The sequence below is a fragment of the Neoarius graeffei genome, chromosome 5 (assembly GCF_027579695.1).
Source record: "Neoarius graeffei isolate fNeoGra1 chromosome 5, fNeoGra1.pri, whole genome shotgun sequence".
In the NCBI taxonomy this organism is placed as follows: Eukaryota; Metazoa; Chordata; class Actinopteri; order Siluriformes; family Ariidae; genus Neoarius; species Neoarius graeffei.
The window spans coordinates 34,613,483-34,635,296 of NC_083573.1; the positions used below are offsets into that span (position 1 = coordinate 34,613,483).

Here is a 21,814-nt window from a genome sequence, read left to right on the forward strand (position 1 = left end):
CTTTCTTTCTTTCTTTCTTTCTTTCTAAATATCTCGAATAGTGACTTTAAGCCTGTGTGCATCTGATTACAGTACCGTGTAATTAACCATGGTTAATCTTTTTCTGGTTATATTTTATACAGTAAACTCTGGTGGTTTAGCATATCTTTTTCTTCCCACAGGAGCATGTTTTGCCCAACAGCTGTTATTACCTGAGAAAATGGATAAAGCGGTTGGGGAGAATGTAGTGATTACCCCAATCCGTATTCCTGATCCACCACATTACAGCATCAGATGGAGGTTTAATATGATCACCATTCTCGCTGGACCTCCTAATGGAATTATAGTCCAGCCACCGTACAGAGACAGAGTCAGTCTGAACAGGAACACTTTAGCTCTGGAGCTCAGGAACCTGGCTGAGAGTGATAGTGGAGAATATTCTCTGACTGTAGACACTCTTACAGCTCCGCTCACAGATGTCACCTCACTACAGGTGCTTGGTGAGTAATTAATTAATTAACATTTCTTTTTAACATAACTCGACTAAGAGTTTTTCCCCCTTTAATCTTTTAGTCCTCCTTTTTGTAAATACAAGGAAAAGTTTTTACAGCTAATAATTAACTATAATCTGGTTTTGTACAGGGGTGTAAGGATTAAAAGTTCACAGATTTCTACTGCATTACATCTTCACAGCTGAATCTGAATACACATCTTTCAAACTGTAAAACATTTTTTATCATATTAATCTTCCATTAGATGACTCAACATGCATTGGATGTTCTTGCTCATGCAAAACCAGCAAAACTTTATTAGTTTCGTTGTTTCATTTGAGAGAACATGTATTTGAATTAGAGACAGAATATTGTCAAGTCTGACTCGACTGTCTCGCATTCAGAATATTAATTTTATCGTAAAATATTGAACTATACAAAATACAGGAACTATTGTGTGTAGTACCATTTTTTGTTAACAGATTTCTGTAATGACCATCCTGTAAATAATATGCTACACGACCACTAAGCTAGAATAGTTGTGTTATTGTCCACTCTGTTTGTGCCAATTTAACTTCTGCTGCCATTACAGCAAAATGTCTTCTTTTGAGAGCTTCGTGACAGGGTACTGAAGATTGGTGGCTGGTGCCTGTGTAGTTCTATAATAGCAGATTTATTGGACTAAAAATAAGTTGGCAAAGAGTACTTTCCTCATTTTAGTCATAGCTAATTTTTACTCTGCATTTTTTTTTCTGAGTCAGTATGGCTGAAACCAAGAAACAGTGATTAGTGCTCAGGATTTTAGATAATAATTGTGTTGGTACAGTGAATACACTTTTTTTGTTTTGATGATAATGTAGTATTCAAATATTATTTATATTGGTGCCCACCTGAGCCCTGTATTACTTTTAAACCCCCAGTTCCCATCTCCAGTGTTACAATAGTACCAGATAACACAGAGCTGATTGAATTCAACAGCACTGTGAACCTCACCTGCTCTGCCTCTGGCTCCTTGCTTTCATTTATTTGGCTGAATGGCAGCTCTGAGGTAACAGCAGGGGGGCGAGTTCAGCTAACAGACAACAACCGCAATCTGACCATCACCAGTGTGATCAGAGGTGACACAGGCCCATACCAATGTGAAGCGTCTAACACCTTCAGCAAGAAAAGGAGTCCTTCGTTGAGCCTCACCATTTACTGTGAGTTATTTCATATCATGCGGCTTGCTGACAGTCATGAGATTTATCTAACAAACATGCATTTTATCTCTGGTCTTCACAAGACCATGATGGCTCTAAAGCTGATTTAAATATGGACTGTTCCATTGCAGATGGTCCCGAAAATGTTGTTGTTGAAGCAGATCCAGTGGGAGGTTTCTACAGCTCTGGGTCTAATGTCAAACTGATCTGCTCAGCTGAGTCCAGCCCTGCTGCTGAGTTTCAGTGGGCTGTGAATGGAGCAGAGCTTGGTGAAATGGGCCAAGAGCTCAGACTGAACAACCTTCAGAGCAGTCAGAGTGGCAGTTACACCTGCATCGCACATAACAAACAGACCCTGAGATACTCCACGTCTGAACCCTTCAGCATCACTGTATTCGGTGGGTTTGACTGTAGTTTAGTTTTTGAATTAATGTGTAACAAAAATGAGCAAAGCACTAAATCAACCTAAAGCAGCTCTTCCAGAAATGTACAGATTTTTCATTGCTGTTTGTTGGGCAGATTTTTATCTTTTGCAAACTTTATCCACCTGCAAAATATGGCCACAAAAAGTAGACAATGACACACTGAGATATTTTAACTCAAGTAAAATTAAATAACTTACAGATAAATTGAGGAATTCAATTGTTTGTGTTTAAAAATTTATAATATATTGGATTCACAAAGGAGCAGAATTGTTGCATTTAACTTGCAGTGGACAATGAGATTGAGTGGAATAACTGTTCTATTTCATTTCTCCTGACCGCCAGAGGCGGTGCTTGAAGCACCCGGATGTCCATCACATGCGCATGCAGTTCGAGTGTGTGTATACCAACAAGGTCGCTTGCAACAGGGGGTGACATATGTCACTGCATCGGTACTTCAGGTGCGTTCACCCCGGAAGCGTTCTCTTGCATCTTCTCGTGCAGAGCAGATTATTCGAGTAGTACTATTTTCTAAGAGCAATCGCTGGAGTCTTGCAAACCCTTAACGGGTTGGAGCTGCATTTTTTTTTCGCCCTCTTAAAGACTGCGATTTGTCATTTGCTTAAGGTAAGAAACCGTTTATGAGTAAGTTCGCTGGCTTTGGGAGCTAGCAACTTCCAATTATAAATTTCAGTTTTACCGCGATCATAGGGGTGTTTTCTCGCCTTGTAGCGATCTAATAAGTATCGTTTTGTTGCAAGTATGACACTTATTTGGTGCTTGTGTGTGCTTCTGATTCGCACGGTAGCTTGTTTACTTCAGCTAATTGCTGAGTGAAGTTCGCTCTGACTTTGGCAACTAGCAACTTCTAATTATAAATTTCAGTTTCACCGCGATCATAGGGGTGTTCTCTTGCCTTGTAGCGATCTAATAAGTACTGTTTTGTTGCAAGTATGATACTTAATTGGTGCTTGTGTGCGCTTCTGATTCGCACTGCAGCTTGTTTACTTCAGCTGATAGCTGAGTGAGTTCGCTCTGACTTCGGCAGATAGCAACTGCTAACTATAAGTTTCAGTTTCACAGCGATCATAGGGGTGTTCTCTCGCCTTGTAGCGATTTAATAAGTATCGTTTTGTTGCAAGTATGATACTTAATTAGTGCTTGTGTGCGTTTCTGATTCGCACTGTAGCGTGTTTACTTCAGCTGATTGCTGATTACCTAAACGCGGCTGGGTGAGCGTGTTCGCTCCCGACTCCGCCGCGGATATTTCATTTGGTTGCTTGGCTCTGTATTGGTACTTCGACACTGCTTGTTTACCGTCACCTAATCCATATTTAGGTAAGTAGAATAAACAGCGGTCATGTTTATGTGCTGATTGTCTCAAACCTTTAAGGTAAGTAAAGTATTTTCAACTAAACCAGTTATGAGTGAGTCCACTCGGACTTCGGCAGCCAGCAACCTCTAATTATAAGTTTCAGTTTCACCGCGAGCACATGGGTATTTTCTCGCCTTGTAGCTTGTTTATTTCAGCTTTGATTGCTGATTACCTGAACACGGTTGGGTGAGTATGTTCGCCTGACTCCGCCGCGGATATTTCGTTTTGTTTGCTTGACGCACTGCTAGGCTTGCTCAGCTGGAAAGCAGTTTGGGCTCTCAACTGCCCCCAGCACCGAGCGACTACGCTCTGCCTCCTAAGTCTAGGAAACGCCCTAAGCAGCCGTCACGGGAGGCTCCCTGTAGGCCCAAGTACCAGAAGGTGGACCCCTTTGCGCAACAAGTGGGCACCTTGGCTCTTTTTGTATTGTATTGATTTATTTTGCAATAAAAACATAACATGTAAACAATATAAATATAAATATTATGGAGGATAACACAAAAGTAAAAATACTTTTTTCCATTGTGGTCCTTCAGAGCTTGCTGAGATTAAGCCTTTGCTCTATAACCTACAACCGCCTGAAGCACAACCTGCTGATGCTCTCGCCTCTGCTGCTTCATTTACTCCTCCTGACCCACAGCCTCCGGTGCTGTCCCCGGCCGCGGAGCTTCAAGAGGAGGACGTGCTTTCCACTATGGTCAAGCCCGCGATAAAAATGGTGCCTGGGGTTGGACATGGCACCATCTGAAGTACGGATGCAGAGTGCCTTTTTTAGACTCCCCCTCTGCTGTTTTCACTGTTCCACCTTCAGCCCCCTTTATTGAGGAGCTGTAGAGATACAGGATGCGTCCAGTCAGGGTCTGGTCAGCATGGAGGCGTTGAGACCTGATGCTCGCTGTCCACGGCCACAGTGTCGTTTGACCGATGACTTCATCGGGAAGAGCTATGACGCTGCAGCATGGGCTGCACGCATAGGCAATTCGTTATCTCACCTGATCCTGGCCCAGTCTCAGGCTCTTCAGTCTTCTGGAGCAGACCCATCACTGCAAAGCCTAAGCGAGGCCTCGCTGCAGGCATTTGCTTTCATGTCCAGGGACTGTCCAGGGAGCTGGGCAGACTAATGTCGTCTTTAACTCTCGCCAGGCATCAGGTATGGTTGGCTCAGTCACCACTCTCAGATCCCTGCAGGAGGGCCCTCCACACTCTCCCAGTGATTCCGGGACAGCTCTTTGGTGCCGCCGCACAGGCACGTCGGGGTACAATTCCCACTCCCCCCCCCATAGGGGGCGTGGAGGCAGACGTTGACTACTCCACTCCAGCGGTTGGACACTTCACCAGTCAACAACTTGCCTACTGGGAAGTGGTAACATCGGACCCCTGGGTTATATCCACCCTTGCTCAGGGTTACAGCATACAATTCAGATGACAACCGCCGAGATTTCAAGGGGTCAAAATGAAAGCTCTGGCAGTACGCCAGGAGGTCTTGACCCTCCTGGAAAAGGGGGCCATTGAGCCATTAGATCCACCTTCACAAAACAGTGGGTTTTATTCCACCTATTTCATCATCCCCCCCAAAAAAAAGGGGGTGGGCTTCACCCCATACTGGATCTGAGACATTTGAACGACCATCTCAAGGTCTTCAAATTCCGTATACTGCGCACATCCGATGTCTTAAACAGCATCAGACGGGACGAATGGTTCACAACCATCGATCTGAAGGATGCATACTTCCCAGAATCTTTATGAGATTCGTCGTGGCAGCACTGTCCCTACTTCAGAGCAGGGGAATGTGTATCCTCCCCCTACCTGGATGACTGGTTGATTGGTTCTCAGTCAAGGGTAGACGCGCTCAGCGACCCAGCCGTGCTGGTTTCTCACATCACCAAACTTGGGCTCAGGGTGAACCACGCCAAGAGCTACCTCACACCCAGCCAGAAGACTGTTTTTCTTGGCCTTCAGCTGGATTCTCAGCTGTTGAAGGCAACCCTGTCTTAGCGATGGGTGAGCGATATTGTCCGACGGCTACATCACTTCAGGAAGGGACGAACCCTGACCTTCAGGTCTTTCCAGAGACTACTAGGTATACTCACCGCGGCCTCGTCGGTAGTTCTGTTGGGCCTCCTCACACTCAGGCCTCTACAAATCTGGATGAACAGCCTTGGGTTACATCCACAACATCACAGGCACAGGCCAGTCAGAATCACGGCCAGTTGCTCCTCATGTCTACGTCCATACCCTCTCGCAGAGAAGTAGTCGCCACCAATGCATCACTGATCGGCTGGGGCACAGTGTGGCAGTGCAGGACTGCCCGGGGCGTATAGGCCCCACAACAGCAGGGACAACACATCAATGTGTTAGAGCTGCGGGCCATTTTCCTCACCCTGAAACATTTCCGTCCGGTTTTAGCGGGTCGGCATGTCCTTATAAAGACCGACAATACATCTGTGGTCTATCATATAAACCACCAGGGCGGCGCCAGGTCACTACCTTCCCTGAAAGCTCACTCAGCACCTACTGACATGGGCTTACCCTCGTCTGGTGAGCCTGAGGGCAATGCATTCACCAGGAGTGAGGAACACTGCTGCGGATCTTCTGTCACAACAGAACCCCGATCCGGGGGAGTGGAAGCTGCACCCGGAAGTGGTGCAGAGTATTTGGCTGCAATACGGCAGGACAGAGGTGGACCTTTTTGCCTCCCAGGCCACAACACATTGTCCCCTGTGGTTTACACTGAAAGAAACGTCAAGCCCCTTGGGCCAAGACGCACTGGCACATGAGTGGCCACAGCAGCTCCTATATGCTTTCCCACCACTCCCGCTAATTCTGCCCACTCTCGAGAGGGTCCTGAAGGAGGGTCACAGGGTGCTGTTGATAGCCCCCTATTGGCTGGGGAGAGTCTGGTTCCCTACCCTGTACGGGTTGCTGCACAAGGAGCCTTGGTGTCTCCCTGCACGGATGGACCTCCTCTCACAGATGGAAGGTCAAATTTGGCATCCGAACCCAGTACAGTTGCAGCTGTGGGTGTGGCCTCTGAAGGGCCTGACCCACTGCTAGCAGAATGTGAGTCGACCATTGTGCGGACCATCCAGTGTTCCCGCGCACCTTCCACCAATGCGCTCTATGCCAATAGGTGGAAGCTCTTTGTAAGTTGGTGCCAAGCACGCCATCAGGAACCGGCATGTTGCCTGATACCGGGGATTCTCAGCTTTTTACAGTCTCATCTGGACGAGGGCCTTGCACCCTCCACCATCAAGGTGTATGTAGTGGCTATATCCGCAATGCACAACAGGGTAGATGGGCTGACTGTGGGATCCCACACACAGGTGAGCCACTTTCTTAAAGGTGCTCAGTGCATAAGACCCCCTCAACGCAGTCCAAGACCAGCTTGGGACTTGCCTCTGGTTTTAAGTGCACTGTGTAAACCTCCATTTGAGCCCCTACAGGGGACGGAGCTCAAGTGGCTATCTTTAAAGACAGCCGACGTCATAGCTAAAAGGAATGCTAAGAGAGCGGGTGAACTACATGCCCTGTCTATCGGCCGGGAGTGCTTACAATGGAGCCCGATGGCACGGGTGTAACATTGTGGCCTAATCCTTTGTTTATGCCCAAGAACTTCTCCTCCTCTTCATACACCAATCAGCCCCTCAGCCTGGAAGCCTTCAGACCACCACCTGAGGAGAATGAGCAGGGCCAAGGTCACGTCCTTCTTTGCCCAGTTCGAGCACGGAGGGCATACATTGAAGCGACTGCTGCATTTCGGCAGTCGGATGCACTCTTTATGGGCCACACTGGACATAGGCGCGGCCACGCGCTGTCCAAACAGACTGTCGAACTGGACCGTGGAGGCCATTAGCAGCAGCCTCCCAGTCCCTCCCCACATCCAAGGCCACTCCACTCGGAATGTGGCTGCATCATGGGCGGCTCTACGTGGAGTTCCACTCTCTGATATCTGCGCCGCTGCCTCATGGGTCTCAACTTGCACGTTTGCAAGGTTTTATAGGGCTAATGTGGCCATGCACAATCCACTGGCCACAGCCACCCTTTTCAGCCATTCGTAGGGTAAATAGGTCTTCCTCGTGACCCTGTTGGTATTAGTCATCCGGGTGCTTAAAGCACCGCCTCTGGCGGTCAGGAGAAATGAAATAGAATGATGGTTACGTATGTAACCGCGGTTCTATGAATTTCGGATGACCGCCAGAACCTGGCCGTCACTCGGAAGACTGCCAAGAGAACACTTCCGGGGTGAATGCTCCTTAAGTACCGGTGCAGTGACGTGTCACCCCCTGTCGCAAGCGACCTTGTTGGTATACACACACTCGAACTGCATGCACATGTGATGGACATCCGCGTGCTTAAAGCACCGCCTCTGGCGGTCATCCAAAATTCATAGAACCGCGGTTACATACGTAACCACCGTTTTGTTCTATCCACATTCACTGGATTTTGAGAAACAGAAGGGTTTTTTGTTTGTTTGTTTTTGGGTTTTTTTTGCAAATTCAATACATAAGAACTTTGTACAAAACGTCCAACAAAATCATTTCCGCTGAGAATGTAAACAAACCGGCTAAATGACAGTAGCAATTTGTGGAAAATGTTTTAATAATAATTCTGGAAAAAATAACGCGTTAACTTGACTCAATTTTAATGGTGATAATTTTTTTATCGCGAGATTAACACTCTGTGACATGATGCCACGCCCCGCACAGCCAGAGTCCTCTGCCCTCCCCCGAAGAGCCACGGTGCTCCGATCGTTTTCCCATCGGCAGCTCCAGCCCCACTTTGCAGTGGCTGTGACAAGACGTGTTATACTCTGCAATTAAAAAAAAAAAACATTGGTACAACCAGTGTTCGAACTATGCCGATATTTTCGGGGGGTCCCTTTTTTTTTTTCCCTTGGGGGGGTGCTTGCGCTTGTCTCAGAGCGCGGATCTCCGATCGCGCGCTCACTTCGGATATGCAAATGCTTCCCGTTACACACGATTGCTATGTCAATAAACATCATTTTGCCAATATTTTAGAGACCCCCCAACATTTCCCAAATCATGTTTTCAAGGGATCTCATGTCTGTTTCAGGGGATCTCGGATCCCCTGAGTACCCCCGTAGTTCGAACGGTGAGCAAGCCCATTCACTTTTTTATGCTGATAAGAGAATTACAATGGTTTTTCATGTGACAAAAATGTGCGATTAAATTGCGATTAATCGCGAGTTAACTATGACAGTCGCGACATTAATCGCGATTAAATATTTTAATCGCTTGACAGCACTAATATATATATATATATATATATATATATATATATATATAAATATATATATATATATATATATATATATATATATATATATAAGGGGTGGGCAAAATTATCGATACGGCGATATATCGCGATACTTTGTCTTCCGATTCAATATCGATACTCAAAATTTGAATATCGATATTTTTTCAAATAAATCATGTTTCAGACGGGTTGTAAATCCAGTACGACTTCCGCACCTCCACTCCACAAGGTGTCGCTGTGCCGCTACCTCACTGCAAGGCACTCTTCGTCTCTCTTTTTTTCCTGGTGGTTGCAGTGAGGAAAAAAAACAAGCAAGCATGGCTGTTAATGTAAACTTAGAGACGCCGCTGAACTTTAAGGCAGATGTTTGGAGGCACTTTGGATTCCAAAGGAAAGGAGAGAAAAAAAAAACAGTGAGCTGGACAAAGAGTACGCACTTTGCAAAACCTGTTTCGCTCCAATTAGATATTCAGGTAACACAACAAACTTGCGAACTTACTTAGCATGACACCACCACCCCCCCGACATATTAGCTCAACCGGAGCCACCGAAACCCGACTCGAAGCAAACTACACTGGACAGTGCCAAAGTCCTCCCGTCTACTTCAGTGTGATGTGTGACTTACCATCACTGTGAACTTAATTTTGTCATTTAAGGCCAAAGGCAAGAAGCTGCACTTTATTTTGCATTTTCAATTTTAGTGTGTGTGAGACACTGCATTTTATTTTGAGTATTTACTCAAAGTTCAGAAGAAACATGATTCACTGAGGTTTCAATTCAGTTTCAGTGTGTGGACACTGACCCACACTGCACTTTGTTTCATAATTGTGCTCAGGGAGACTAAGATGCACACTGCACTTTTCAGTGTGTTCCAGACAGTGTGTTGTTCCTGCAAATATGTTGTAACTTGTGCTTGTATAGTTACAATAAAATGGCATGGATAATTACAATAATGCTGCGTTCATGTGCTATGGGAAGATGATATTTTCCAGTTGGGAAGTGGTATTTACCAGTGTGTTGTGTTCACATGCTTTTGTTGTTGTTGACAAATTAAAGATGGTGGACCAGATTCAGAATCAGGCCTGTTATTTGGCTAAAACAATTATAGATTGCCTTGTTCATCAGCTGCAGCAGGAATATGAGTTATCAAAAGTCAAAAGGTAAATAATGCTGAATATTTCCTGATCATGACAAGTAGAGATTTTCTTAACACATTGAATGCCACGCAGTTTTTGGAAATTTGGCTGTAGCCACAATGAGAGTAGCTAGTATCTAGATCATTGTTGGCGTTCTTTGGACAGCCACAGAATATTTTGTATTAGGCTATAATATACATATTATAATATAATATACATAACATGACTCATTTAAAAGGTGAGAGTCAGCTTTCCGTAGGTGAAAACCACTTCTTTCCTGGTTCATAAACTAGTCTTGTACCGCTCGCCGCCATGTTGAAAAGGTTAAAGTTCATCTCATCTCGGCAACTCGTGTATCAAAATTTTCTACAAGTTGCCCAGTGGAAAATACCACAAGAGGGGGCATTCATGTGTGCTTTCCATGTCGGCGTTTGGTATTTACCATAATTCCCATAGCACATGAACGCACCATTACATTGTTTTGACTCAGTTTTTCCCATGAATTATCACTATCATCTGATGTACATACAACTCGGATTTTAAGATGCATAATGCGTTTACATTTTTCAGTGAACTATGTAGAATATCGCAATATATCGCAGTATCGTATCATGACTCAAGTATCGTGATGCGTATCGTATCGTGACTCAAGTATCGTGATGTGTATCGTATCGTGAGGTCCTTGGCAATACCCACCCCTTATATATATATATATATATATATATATATATATATATATTTCCTTACTGCTTCCCTGTCTCTCCCTCTGTTTTGGATGAAGAATTTCCTGATATCCATCTGCAGAGGTAATTCAGTAATGTTTAGTGGTATAGGACATACAGCTTCACTTAAAAATAAATACTTTTGCTGCGTGATCTTGCGTGGCGTCACTGTACCTTCCTTCTCCAATTTCATGTGCTTGGTTGCATGCACCTTCCCAACATCCACATGGAGGTGCACAGATGCACAGAATGTGTGCCTTATATTTAGGGACAGAAAATTGCCTATGTTGATGCACCTTGAAGTAGAAAAACATCCACTCTATTCCTGATATTATCAATCTAAATTAACCATAAGCCATTTTCAGGGTACTTTTAAGCTCATGGTCATTATAAGTGCCATCCATCTACATGGTATAATCTTTTTTTTTTTCTTCAGGACAGTCTAGGTTATGATGATATTTGCATATTTACATTAGGCTTTTCTATCAAGGAAAAACATTGTGTTTATGAATTTTCCATGTTCTTGAATGTATGCCACTATAGGAAGCATGGCAATCGAAACATCTTTTCGTACTTGTGTGGATTGTCTGGAAACTGGCAACATAAATATCTTGATATGTCTGTGAAAATTCTCAATCATCCAGGTCATAGTAAACTGTGGGTGGTAGAAAAAGGGCAACTGGACTTGCTTGAAGATTCTTGAAAACGTTTCGCCTCTCGTCCAAAAGGCTTCCTCAGTTCTGTCTGACTAATAGGGAGTATCAGATATTTATCCTCTCCTGGCTCAGAATCAGAATCAGAATTCTGATGACCAGCTCATCTAAGGTGTCACTGAGGCATCATGTTGGTGTGGGTCGCTGGAGGCTGGGTGTGAATGGCGAGTCATTAGGGTGATCAAAGGATTGCCCGTTAGGGTGATCAATGGCAATCTGACTCTCTCTGTCCTCCTGTGAGTCCCCGAAAACAGCTGGGTCCTGGCGTACACCCAGCCGTCTGGGAAGAGTGTCCAAGACCACCTTGTAGATGGTTGACAAATGATGTCTTAGACCCCCACCTCTGTTCAGTGATGGCCGTTCCAGGTTTACAAAAATGGCTTCTTTGACTCCTCGCTCATACCAACGATCCTCTCTGGCTAAAATGCGTACGTCACAATCCCGAAATGAGTGTCCTTCATTGTTAAGATGAATGTAGACAGCCGAGTCCTGGCCTGAGGAGCTGGCTCTCCTGTGTTGGGCCAAGCGCCTGTATAGCGGTTGCTTCGTCTCCCCAATATACGAATTTGTGCAATTCTCACTGCACTGAATTGCATACACTACGTTGTCCTGTTTGTGTCTGGGTATTCTGTCCTTAGGGTGGACCAGTTTCTGCTTCAGGGTGTTATTGGGTCTGAAATGTACTGGAATGTTGTGTTTGTAGAAGATCCTCCTGAGTTTCTCAGATAGACCAGAAATGTAGGGAATGACAATGTTCTTGCGTTTGTTCCTGTTATCATCCTTGTCAGTTATGTTCCTTTTTATGCTCTTTAGGAAAGCCCAGTTGGGATAACCGCAATTCTGAAGTGCTTTCTTGATATGGTTCTGCTCCTTCTCTTTTCCCTCTAATGTTGTAGGAATGTTCTGAGCCCTGTGTTGCAAGGTCCTAATGACCCCCAATTTATGTTCCAGTGGGTGGTGAGAGTCGAAAAGTAGGTACTGGTCTGTGTGTGTGGGTTTCCGGTAGACCTCGATACTAAGGCTTCTGTCTTGTCTAATGTGTACATCACAATCCAAGAAGGCTAGATTATTCCCACTGACATCCTCCCGAGTGAAGTTGATGTTGCTATCCACTGCATTGATGTGTTTCGAGAAAGCTTCCACCTCCTGGATTTTGATTTTAACCCAAGTATCATCCACGTATCTAAACCAATGGCTGGGAGCAACTCCTGCAAAAGTGGTCAAAGCTATATGTTCCACTTCCTCCATGTAAAAATTAGCCACAATTCATTCCAGTTTAATGAAAGTTTCTACAGACAGAAGCATGGATGCGCCATGGGATCACCAGTGTCCCCTATTGTGGCTAATTTATACATGGAGGAAGTGGAACATATAGCTTTGACCACTTTTGCATTATATTTTATATTATATTTTACAGTTTAAAATGTATATGCCTTTTATATGTAAATCCACGTTGGATTTACATATAAAAGGCATGTACATTTTAAACTGTAAAATATAATTTAAAACTACAAACATTACATGAAGCATACAAAGACAGTGTAATTCATCATACACATTATCTGTAAAAACCATGCACAATGTTCACTTCATACATACTAGATTTTCATAAAAAATTTGTATGAGGAAAATGCAAAATGGGCCACTTTCAGGAGTAAATCATACATGGCATATATATTTATTTATATTTATAAGGATTTACTACTAAGACAGTGGTAAACTCTTAAGTTCTTTACTGTTCTTTTTCGTATGGGTTGTTCTGGTGTGTCCGAAGGGACCGTCTTACAGCGCCCCTAGAGGTGTGGCATGTGTATTGCATCGTTTTCAGCAAGCGTTGCGTTGCCATATGGACCTGATTTCTACTGATCGTTGCCCATTTGGAGGCGATATTTTTTTTAAATAACATCACGTTGCCGTTGTCGTGTGGATGTGGCCAAAGAAGCCATTTTTGTAAACCTGGAACGGCCATCACTGAACAGAGGTGGGGGTCTAAGACATCATTTGTCAACCATCTACAAGGTGGTCTTGGACACTCTTCCCAGACGGCTGGGTGTACGCCAGGACCCAGCTGTTTTCGGGGACTCACAGGAGGACAGAGAGAGTCAGATTGCCATTGATCACCCTAACGGGCAATCCTTTGATCACCCTAATGACTTGCCATTCACACCCAGCCTCCAGCGATCCACACCAACATGATGCCTCAGTGACACCTTAGATGAGCTGGTCATCAGAATTCTGATTCTGATTCTGAGCCAGGAGAGGATAAATATCTGATACTCCCTATTAGTCAGACAGAACTGAGGAAGCCTTTTGGACGAGAGGCGAAACGTTTTCAAGAATCTTCAAGCAAGTCCAGTTGCCCTTTTTTCTACCACCCACAAATATCTTGATAGTTGGATAGCCTACTGTATGTCTTAGCAATAATTTGTAAAAATATATAATGTACTGACAAAACTACGTAATGTAAGCTACATTAGAATATCAGTCCGAAGTTGGAGACAGATTGTTGCTGCAATTTCTGTTGCTGTAATTTAAAAACCACATTGCTTGAAAAAGGCAAAAGGCACAGATGAATACTTTATACTATTCAAAATGGTAGGGACTGCTGTTTATTTTGATGTATGGTTTGCAGAGGTGGACAATAACGAAGTACATTTACTTAAGTACTGTACTTAAGTACACTTTTTGAGTATCTGTACTTTACTTGAGTATTAATTTTTTTGGCAACTTATGACTTTACTACATTTGAAAGACAAATATCATACTTTTCACTCCACTACATTTCTATCAAGCTCCTCATTACTTGTTACTATGAAGTGGCTCTGAAAGTGGATGTTTTTTTTCTTTTCTAAAACATGGTTGATTTTTTTCGCAGGTGACACTGAGACAGTCAGTAATCACTAGGGTCACGTCACGTCCATAGACTGGATAAAATCAAGTTCACTTATTTCTCAGCAACATTATTTAACATGATCAGTTGATGGCAGAATGGAATGAGGCATTTCTTCTGGCGAATGCACGCACTCATGGCTATAGCTAGAACCCACGTTTCAGTTTTCTGAAAGGATTAAAGATTCATTTTGTTTTAAATGTTTGCCTAAAATGAACCACATCACAGCCTACAAAAACTCTCCATCCAACCTGTGGAAGGGTATATAAATGTTTTATTCCAAGAGAAAGCTTGCAGTGAAGTTTTCTGTGCTTTTAGAGCTAGCGATAACATTGCAATAGCTATGCAGTCTGGTTAGTCAAATGACTTTCTATGGATTTGCCTGCCAAGGTGCCATAGCCTTGTCCACGGCTAATGTTAACACTTAGCTAGTTAATTTGGACACAGTTAGCATGTAAAAACAGAGTTATGCTACTATGAATAACTAACTTATCTGAAGTCCTTTCAGAAATGTTTTAGCATAATCTTGCCAAATAAACGAATGTAGAAATCTTTCTTTTCTAGTAATGTTAGCTACCCAATATGATTGAGTTTGAAAAGGTTATCTAGCATGTCAGGTGGAGCTTCACTGACTAGCTAGCTTAATGTTAAATCACCATAATTCCACAGGCAGATTCATATGTGCATGAATACATACACATGCACACGCACGCACACACACGTGTGCACGTGAGAGCTGTGAGATGGACAATATTATACTAGTCAGTCAAAACAAATTGCTGGATTTTTTTGTTTTGATGTCAGATGATGGTCTTGCTTTTTTTTTTTGTCTTGCTTAAAGCAGTGTTGCTGTTGGGCAGTTATTAAGCTCGAGGTGTGGACCTGGGCTTTAAAGTGCGTATCATGGGTAAATTCAGGAGCAAGATCAATGTAATTCTCCTATTTTATATTAAAACTTTGGTCAAATATCTGTCACATTTTGCATTTTGTGCAATTTTTTTTTTACCTTGCGCAATACCAGAAAAATTCAGTTGAAATCAAGCCATTTGAGGCGAATTCGTCCGCCTCTGAAAAAACTTGCCATTTGGATTTCCCGACAAACACTGATTTTCGTGACGTCACGTGTGGGACACCTCCTTCTGAATCCTATGTCAGCGCTGGTTTGTTTATGAGAAAACGACCTGGTGGTTTTCTGGAAATTTCTTCAACGTTATCACATAATTATTAAAATGGTTAACAGATGTATCATAGGAGGGTGTAGCAACACCAATCTTGATGGGATTAGTACTCATCATTTTCCAAAAGACTGGACAATGAAGGAGAAATGGGAGTGCTTCGTGCGAGGCACCCAGAAAAATTGGCTACATGCTACAGACTACAGCATTATTTGCGGTGCTCACTTCACAAGGCCCGATGACTTTGAGAACTATTTGCAGTGGGAAATGGGCTTCGCGAGGCAACTTGATCTGAAAAAAGACGCAGTTCCATCTGTCAGAATGCCCAAAGCAACACCGTCTCCATCTGTGTCAGCGTCACTAAAGGAGCCAGCCGTGTTCATCTCCCCTGACAGAAGGCGAAGTGCCACATCCACTGAGGCCCTCGAAGCCGAGGACCAAGCAGAGCCGAGAAAAAGACCAAGAAAATCGGCAATTCAGAAGTTGACTGTTGCCAGGGTAAGAAATAATTCTGACATCTCATTATATTCTTCATCCAAAGGTGAAGTGACATTGAACTCAGGTGACAATTCCATATTTCAATGCAAAATTGCTAGCTGCTAAACTTGGTCTACATACACTGTGCACTGAAACCGTGCAAGCTCTCACAGCCTGCTGGCGGTTCCGCAGGTGACGTCACGAATCTGGCTCCAGACTCCCTTGAGATTTTTCCAGACGCATTTTGTTATTTAATTTTTTTCTGCTGCAGACAGATGACCTTGTGCAAAATTACCCTTCTCGATGAGTGTGTCAAGGGACATACTTTCATATATTAAAAAAAAAAAGAGAACAAAATTGGTCCAGGATATGCGCTTTAATCAGGATGGATTGTCATTTTTATTTTCTGAGCAAGCTGCATTTACAGCTATTCCACTGTCTTCCTGATTAACATATACATTAGCATACATGTGTGCACACACTGCCAGAGCTGGGTCAGAACACTACCATACTGCTTTGTGGGGGTGGGGAGGAGTGTGACAATTAAAAAAAAAATGAAAATGACAGTGTCTCTTTTTCAGTTCAGTTGTGTTTCATTTTGTAACATTCTACCAGGCATTTATACTACAGGTTCTACAAGTTAGTCTGTAAATCCAGTCAGTTGCTTCAGAGGCATTAGATTTTGTAAGCGTTATGTCAATAATACAACAATGTGTTGACAGAAACTGTACTTTTAATACTTAAGTATTTTTAAAAGCAAATACTTCAGTACTTGAACTTAAGTAAAAATTTGACTGCACAACTTTCACTTGTATTGGAGTAACATTTGACCAGTGGGATCTGGACTTTGACTTAAGTAATGAAGTTGGGTATTTTGATTTAATTAGCTTTGCCATAGCAAGATATATACTGTATATGTACATACAGTACATTATGGCTGGGAAACCACTACAGCTTACGGCAATTACAGTGGCCCCATTGTACCGAATCTGTATGTCTTTGAACTGTGTGGGAAACCGGAGCACCCGGAGGAAACCCACGCAGACACGGGGAGAACATGCAAAATCCACACAGAAAGGCCCCTATCGGCTGCGAGGTTCAAACCCGGAACCTTCTTGCTGCGAGGCAACAGTGATAACCACCGCACCATCGTGCCGCCCTTTAGCCATCTCTGTCCATTTCTGATGGTTTGTCATGTAAACTCAAGAGTCAGTGAGGTATTGCACTGACAAGAACAGGTGTGGAGATGGATGCAGAGCTGTATGCAGAATATGATTAAATTTGATGTGAGTTAATTGATGATAATTTTATCGCAAACTGTTTAGCACAGCAACTAGTGGGTAGCATCATTGGGAAGCTTAAGTCATGTGGTTTCACGTGATGTGTGTTAATTGTGTGATGAGTATTCCACCAGCAATTTAATAGAGACGAATGGGTGCAATTTCGACGCATCAGTCATATACGGTTATTCCGCAGTGCCAAAGACATTACTGTTTCTGAAATGTGTTCAGAAAATTTTACTGGGGCACAGCAGATATATATACTGGGGCATGTGCCCCAGTAAAATGGGTCTGGTGACGCTGATGCTTTCATGCCATATTTTGTTGCTTTTTGTTTTGTATTTTTTGTGGCTTTGTTTTCAAGTAGAGATTTCATTTCATCCTTGGTTGGTTCAGTAACATGGTCTGCCATTTTCTTCTTCTTCTTTAGGGCTTTTTGGTGGTTGGAAAACCAATTTAAAGGTGCATTACTGCTACCAACTTGGCTGGAGTGTGGAACAGGAGATATTGGGGGGGGGGTCTATATTCTTTTAGCTATTTTGGTTTCTTTTAAATACTTGATCACAAAGTGATATGTCTGACTTGATGCATGCCACCATTTTGTTTTTCTCTACTCATGGTATATGAGCTGATATCCTGATATCCTACAGATTATGAACAAATGGTTTAACAGTCTCAGGACCTATAAGTAATTCACATTCCATCTCAAATTTCATGAATGTTCTTGTCTATTTGTTTCCTCTGTGATGCTTTTACAGAAAAAATACTTGGAGCAGCAGTTACTGGAACAACAGATTTGCTAATAGAAGGTGTTTCCAATGCTACATTAAGTTGTAAAGTGAATGGATCCATCCACAGTGCTGAATGGATGAAAGATAATCAGAAACTGTCATCTAGTGACAGGATCACATTCTCGAATGATAACAGATCGGTGATGATCAGTCCAGTGAGGAGATCAGACAGTGGTGTATACCAGTGTACACTCAGCAACCCCATCAGCTCTGATACTGCAACATACACAGTGATTGTTAACTGTAAGTACAAATATATCCCTGGTACTGATTTACTTTGAACTGAGTTTAATTTGACAGGCAGTGACTGTGTACTGTGTGTTACAGTTGGACCAGATAATGTGGCAATTAATGGACCAAGTGAAGTGGAAGTGGGACAAACTGTTAAATTGATATGTAATACTGAATCTACACCAAAAGCCTCATACAAATGGATGTTTAACGGCAGTTTAACTAAAGTGAATACAGCTGAATATACTGTGAAGAATGCTGACTTCACACACACTGGAAATTACAGCTGCACAGCCTCCAATAATGCAACAGGGTTTAACGCCTCAGGATCCCATGGTCTGGTAGTAAAAGGTGAGGTTTTTTTTCTGTATAGAAGACAAACTTTTTTTTCTCTTTGAAATAAATCACACATCAGATATGAGATATTTTGAAGTAATGTAATGAGACCAAGAAGATAATTTTGATCTTAATAATTCCTAGATCATTTTAATTGACAGTATTTTTTATGATTCTTTGATATAATCTAGTATACCATGGTCACCTCACAAAAATATTTCTTCAGATGGAAGAAAGTCTCGCATTAATTATCTAATGAGGATTTTAATCTGCTGACTCACTAAGATGTTTTCTGCAATCATGCTGGCTGTTAATCTGGATTAGGTTCTGTATTTTTCACTTTTTTCAGATTATTTATGGATGTTTTAGATACTAGAAATTATGTAATGAAAAATTGGTGTTTTAGATTATTTACATGCAGATTTTTAGGTTACTGATCTTGGTATTCACCAATTCCTATACAAAAAAAAAAAAAAACTTAGAGATACCTTCCTTTCTTTTTTTACTTCACATATTCCTTACATAAAATATTTATTTAGATCTCTTTTCTGGCAGGGGTGGTGTAAACAAATTAGGACATATGTGTTCTTAACAATCCAAACATGGCCTTTTCTTTATTTAAAACACACAAGCAATAGATAAATGCATTCTGTCAAGTGTAATTATTACTTCCTTAAATTGTAAATGCCTCTCATTAAGGTAGTGAACTAAATCAACCAATGTTATATATATATATATATATACGGTGGTGTAGTGGTTAGCGCTGTCGTCTCACAGCAAGAAGGTCCGGGTTCGAGCCCCGCGGCCGATGATGGCCTTTCTGTGTGGAATTTGCATGTTCTCCCCGTGTCCGCGTGGGTTTCCTCCGGGTGCTCCGGTTTCCCCCACAGTCCAAAGACATGCAGGTTAGGCTAACTGGTGACTCTAAATTGACCATGAGTGTGAATGGTTGTCTGTGTCTATGTGTCAGCCCTGTGATGACCTGGCGACTTGTCCAGGGTACCCTGCCTTTCGCCCGTAGTCAGCTGGGATAGGCTCCAGCTTGCCAGGATAAAGTGGTTAGAGATAATGAGATTTTATATATATATATAGGGGAGAGTGGGGTAAATTGAGCCATTTCTTACTAATGCTGTCTTCTCAGCAAGGAAAAATGTTATAGCACAAAAACAAAACCACCCACATATAGTCCAGGATGTGTGCTGTAAATAGAAATGACAAGTATGTATCTATGACAAACGATAATGAAAAAATGACTTATCAAAAAAAAGTGGTGTGATGGCTCAACTTCCCCCACCTTAAGGGTAAGTTGAGCCATCTAAGTGGGTAAATTGAGCCACCTGGGGGTAAAGTGACCAATGCAGCTTTTCTCGTGTAAAACTCGAGCTTTACTTAAAATAATAAATAAATAGATAATGCAAGGGTATTGTTCTAAATATTTTAATACAGTGCAGACACAAAAATAACAACAGTGTATGCAAAACCTTTTCTAACTTCTTTAACTTTTTTAAATTCTTTAACTTGACCTAACATTCTTTATTGAACAAGGCTTTGTTTTTCTTACTCAACAACTAATTATTCCACATTCCAACCTTCAACGCTACAAGGAAATATGAAGTGCTGTTGCCTCCGTGCAGTTCCTCCTGCCTTTTGAGGTTGAGGTAACTTCTTCAGCACATCACTTTGTGGAAAAAGTGCCACATCATTTTCCTTGAAAGCGAAAGTGGGTTTCTCATTGGCAGTGCTTCCCCGGATTCTTCTCAGAAACCTTGCAGTCACTTCATCATTCTCTAGTTTTTCCACCATGCCAATGTAATTGTAGCTTCTGCTTTTGGCTTCAAACTTAACAATAACAAAGTCGCCAACTAACAGATCTCTGGTGCTTGGTTCATTTAAAGTCATAGAAATCGTATAAATGCCATTTTCAGACTTTTTAGGATTAAAATAACTAGTGGCTCAAGGTGGGGTAAGTTGAACCAGTGGCTCAATTTGACCCAAGGCAACTGGCTCACTTTACCCCACAGTCACCATTTTGGAAAAAACATCCTGTTCTGGCTAATCAGGCTAATCTTTAGCTAAATTATCACCATGATTTGATACACATCAACATGTATGATATATGTTTTTAGACCTTGATAAATTTGCTTTTAGCAAAATACCCTTTATATCTGATGTGTAAAAAATTTACTTTGACAAACAAAAAATGTATTTTTGTGAAAAAAACATACTTACCACGCAAGCATGGACATCTCTCCTTCACATGGAACAGCAAATGAATGGTGATTGTAGAATTTCTGATCACATGACTCTAAAGGTGTACCAGTGCCTTAATACAGGGGGTGGGTCAACTTACCCACTGGCTCAATTTACCCCCCTCTCCCCTACTGGGTGCGATTTGCTGGGGGGGATGGTGGGGATCATCCCCCCCCTCTGGTTTTTATCTCTGCTGAAAAAAAATCCTCGGGGACAACCCCGTCAGTAAAACAAACAAACCAAAAAAAAAGTTGACATGACAGGCATGTTGTGACACAGTTTTCTATGGTCTACATTGCACTCACTTTCAAAATGACCCGAAGTGGCAGCTTTGATGTTCACAAACGTCTAGGGTTGCCAACCGTCCCGTATTGGGCGGGACATCCCGTTTTTTGGGTAATTTTTATTTGTCCCGTCAGGGACAGATCCTGCCCCTCACTCCAATGCTGTGGTGTAAATCGCGTACTAATTGCCGTGAGAAGCGCTATTCCCGCGAGTCGCGGTCATCTGCGATTTAAAACCATTCACTGTTGCCATATCCTGAATTTTTAAGCTATACTGACAAAATAGGCATCAAATTAAACTAGAGCAGATGGTGCAGCCAGTGGATACAGCCTAACTGTTCGATAAGGATAGCAGATAGCTTAAAAAAACCTTCCGAAACAGGATAGACCTCAGCCTATAGTAGGGGAGCTTTTCTGCCTCACTCCTGCCTTTGTGATGTCTTTCTCTCTTCTTCTTCTGCTATGAAGCATTGCAGAAGGTTCTTAGGGTTTTCAAATGGACAATTAAGCAAGTATCAGGGTTTTACAGCTACAGCAAATCATTTTTCAGTTTATGACATTGCCTTCATAAATATGGCCTGATGAATTATTTGGCCAAAGTTTAAAAGAGAAAAATGAGACAATAATATTAGAATTGTTTGTTATTTTGCATTAAGTTACTTAAAAATATCCATTAATTGGTCTATTAATTTTTAAAAGCTCTATTTTAGAAATGAATTTGTAGTGGCCTACATTTGAAACACTCACCTAGGCGATTCGGTACTGTAACTATTTTGGGGCGCTGGG

General features: G+C 42.4%; 1 protein-coding gene across 1 annotated transcript in view; it reads left to right on the forward strand.

The window, feature by feature from the left end:
* Positions 1–21,814, forward strand: part of LOC132886244 (carcinoembryonic antigen-related cell adhesion molecule 5-like) — a 30,918-nt gene that overhangs the window by 376 nt on the left and 8,728 nt on the right. Inside the window, exons 2-6 of the mRNA XM_060920803.1 lie at positions 162–479; positions 1,391–1,669; positions 1,801–2,067; positions 17,895–18,170; positions 18,255–18,509. Of these exons, the coding sequence (XP_060776786.1) occupies positions 162–479; positions 1,391–1,669; positions 1,801–2,067; positions 17,895–18,170; positions 18,255–18,509 (1,395 nt within the window). The remainder of the gene's footprint in view (positions 1–161; positions 480–1,390; positions 1,670–1,800; positions 2,068–17,894; positions 18,171–18,254; positions 18,510–21,814) is intronic.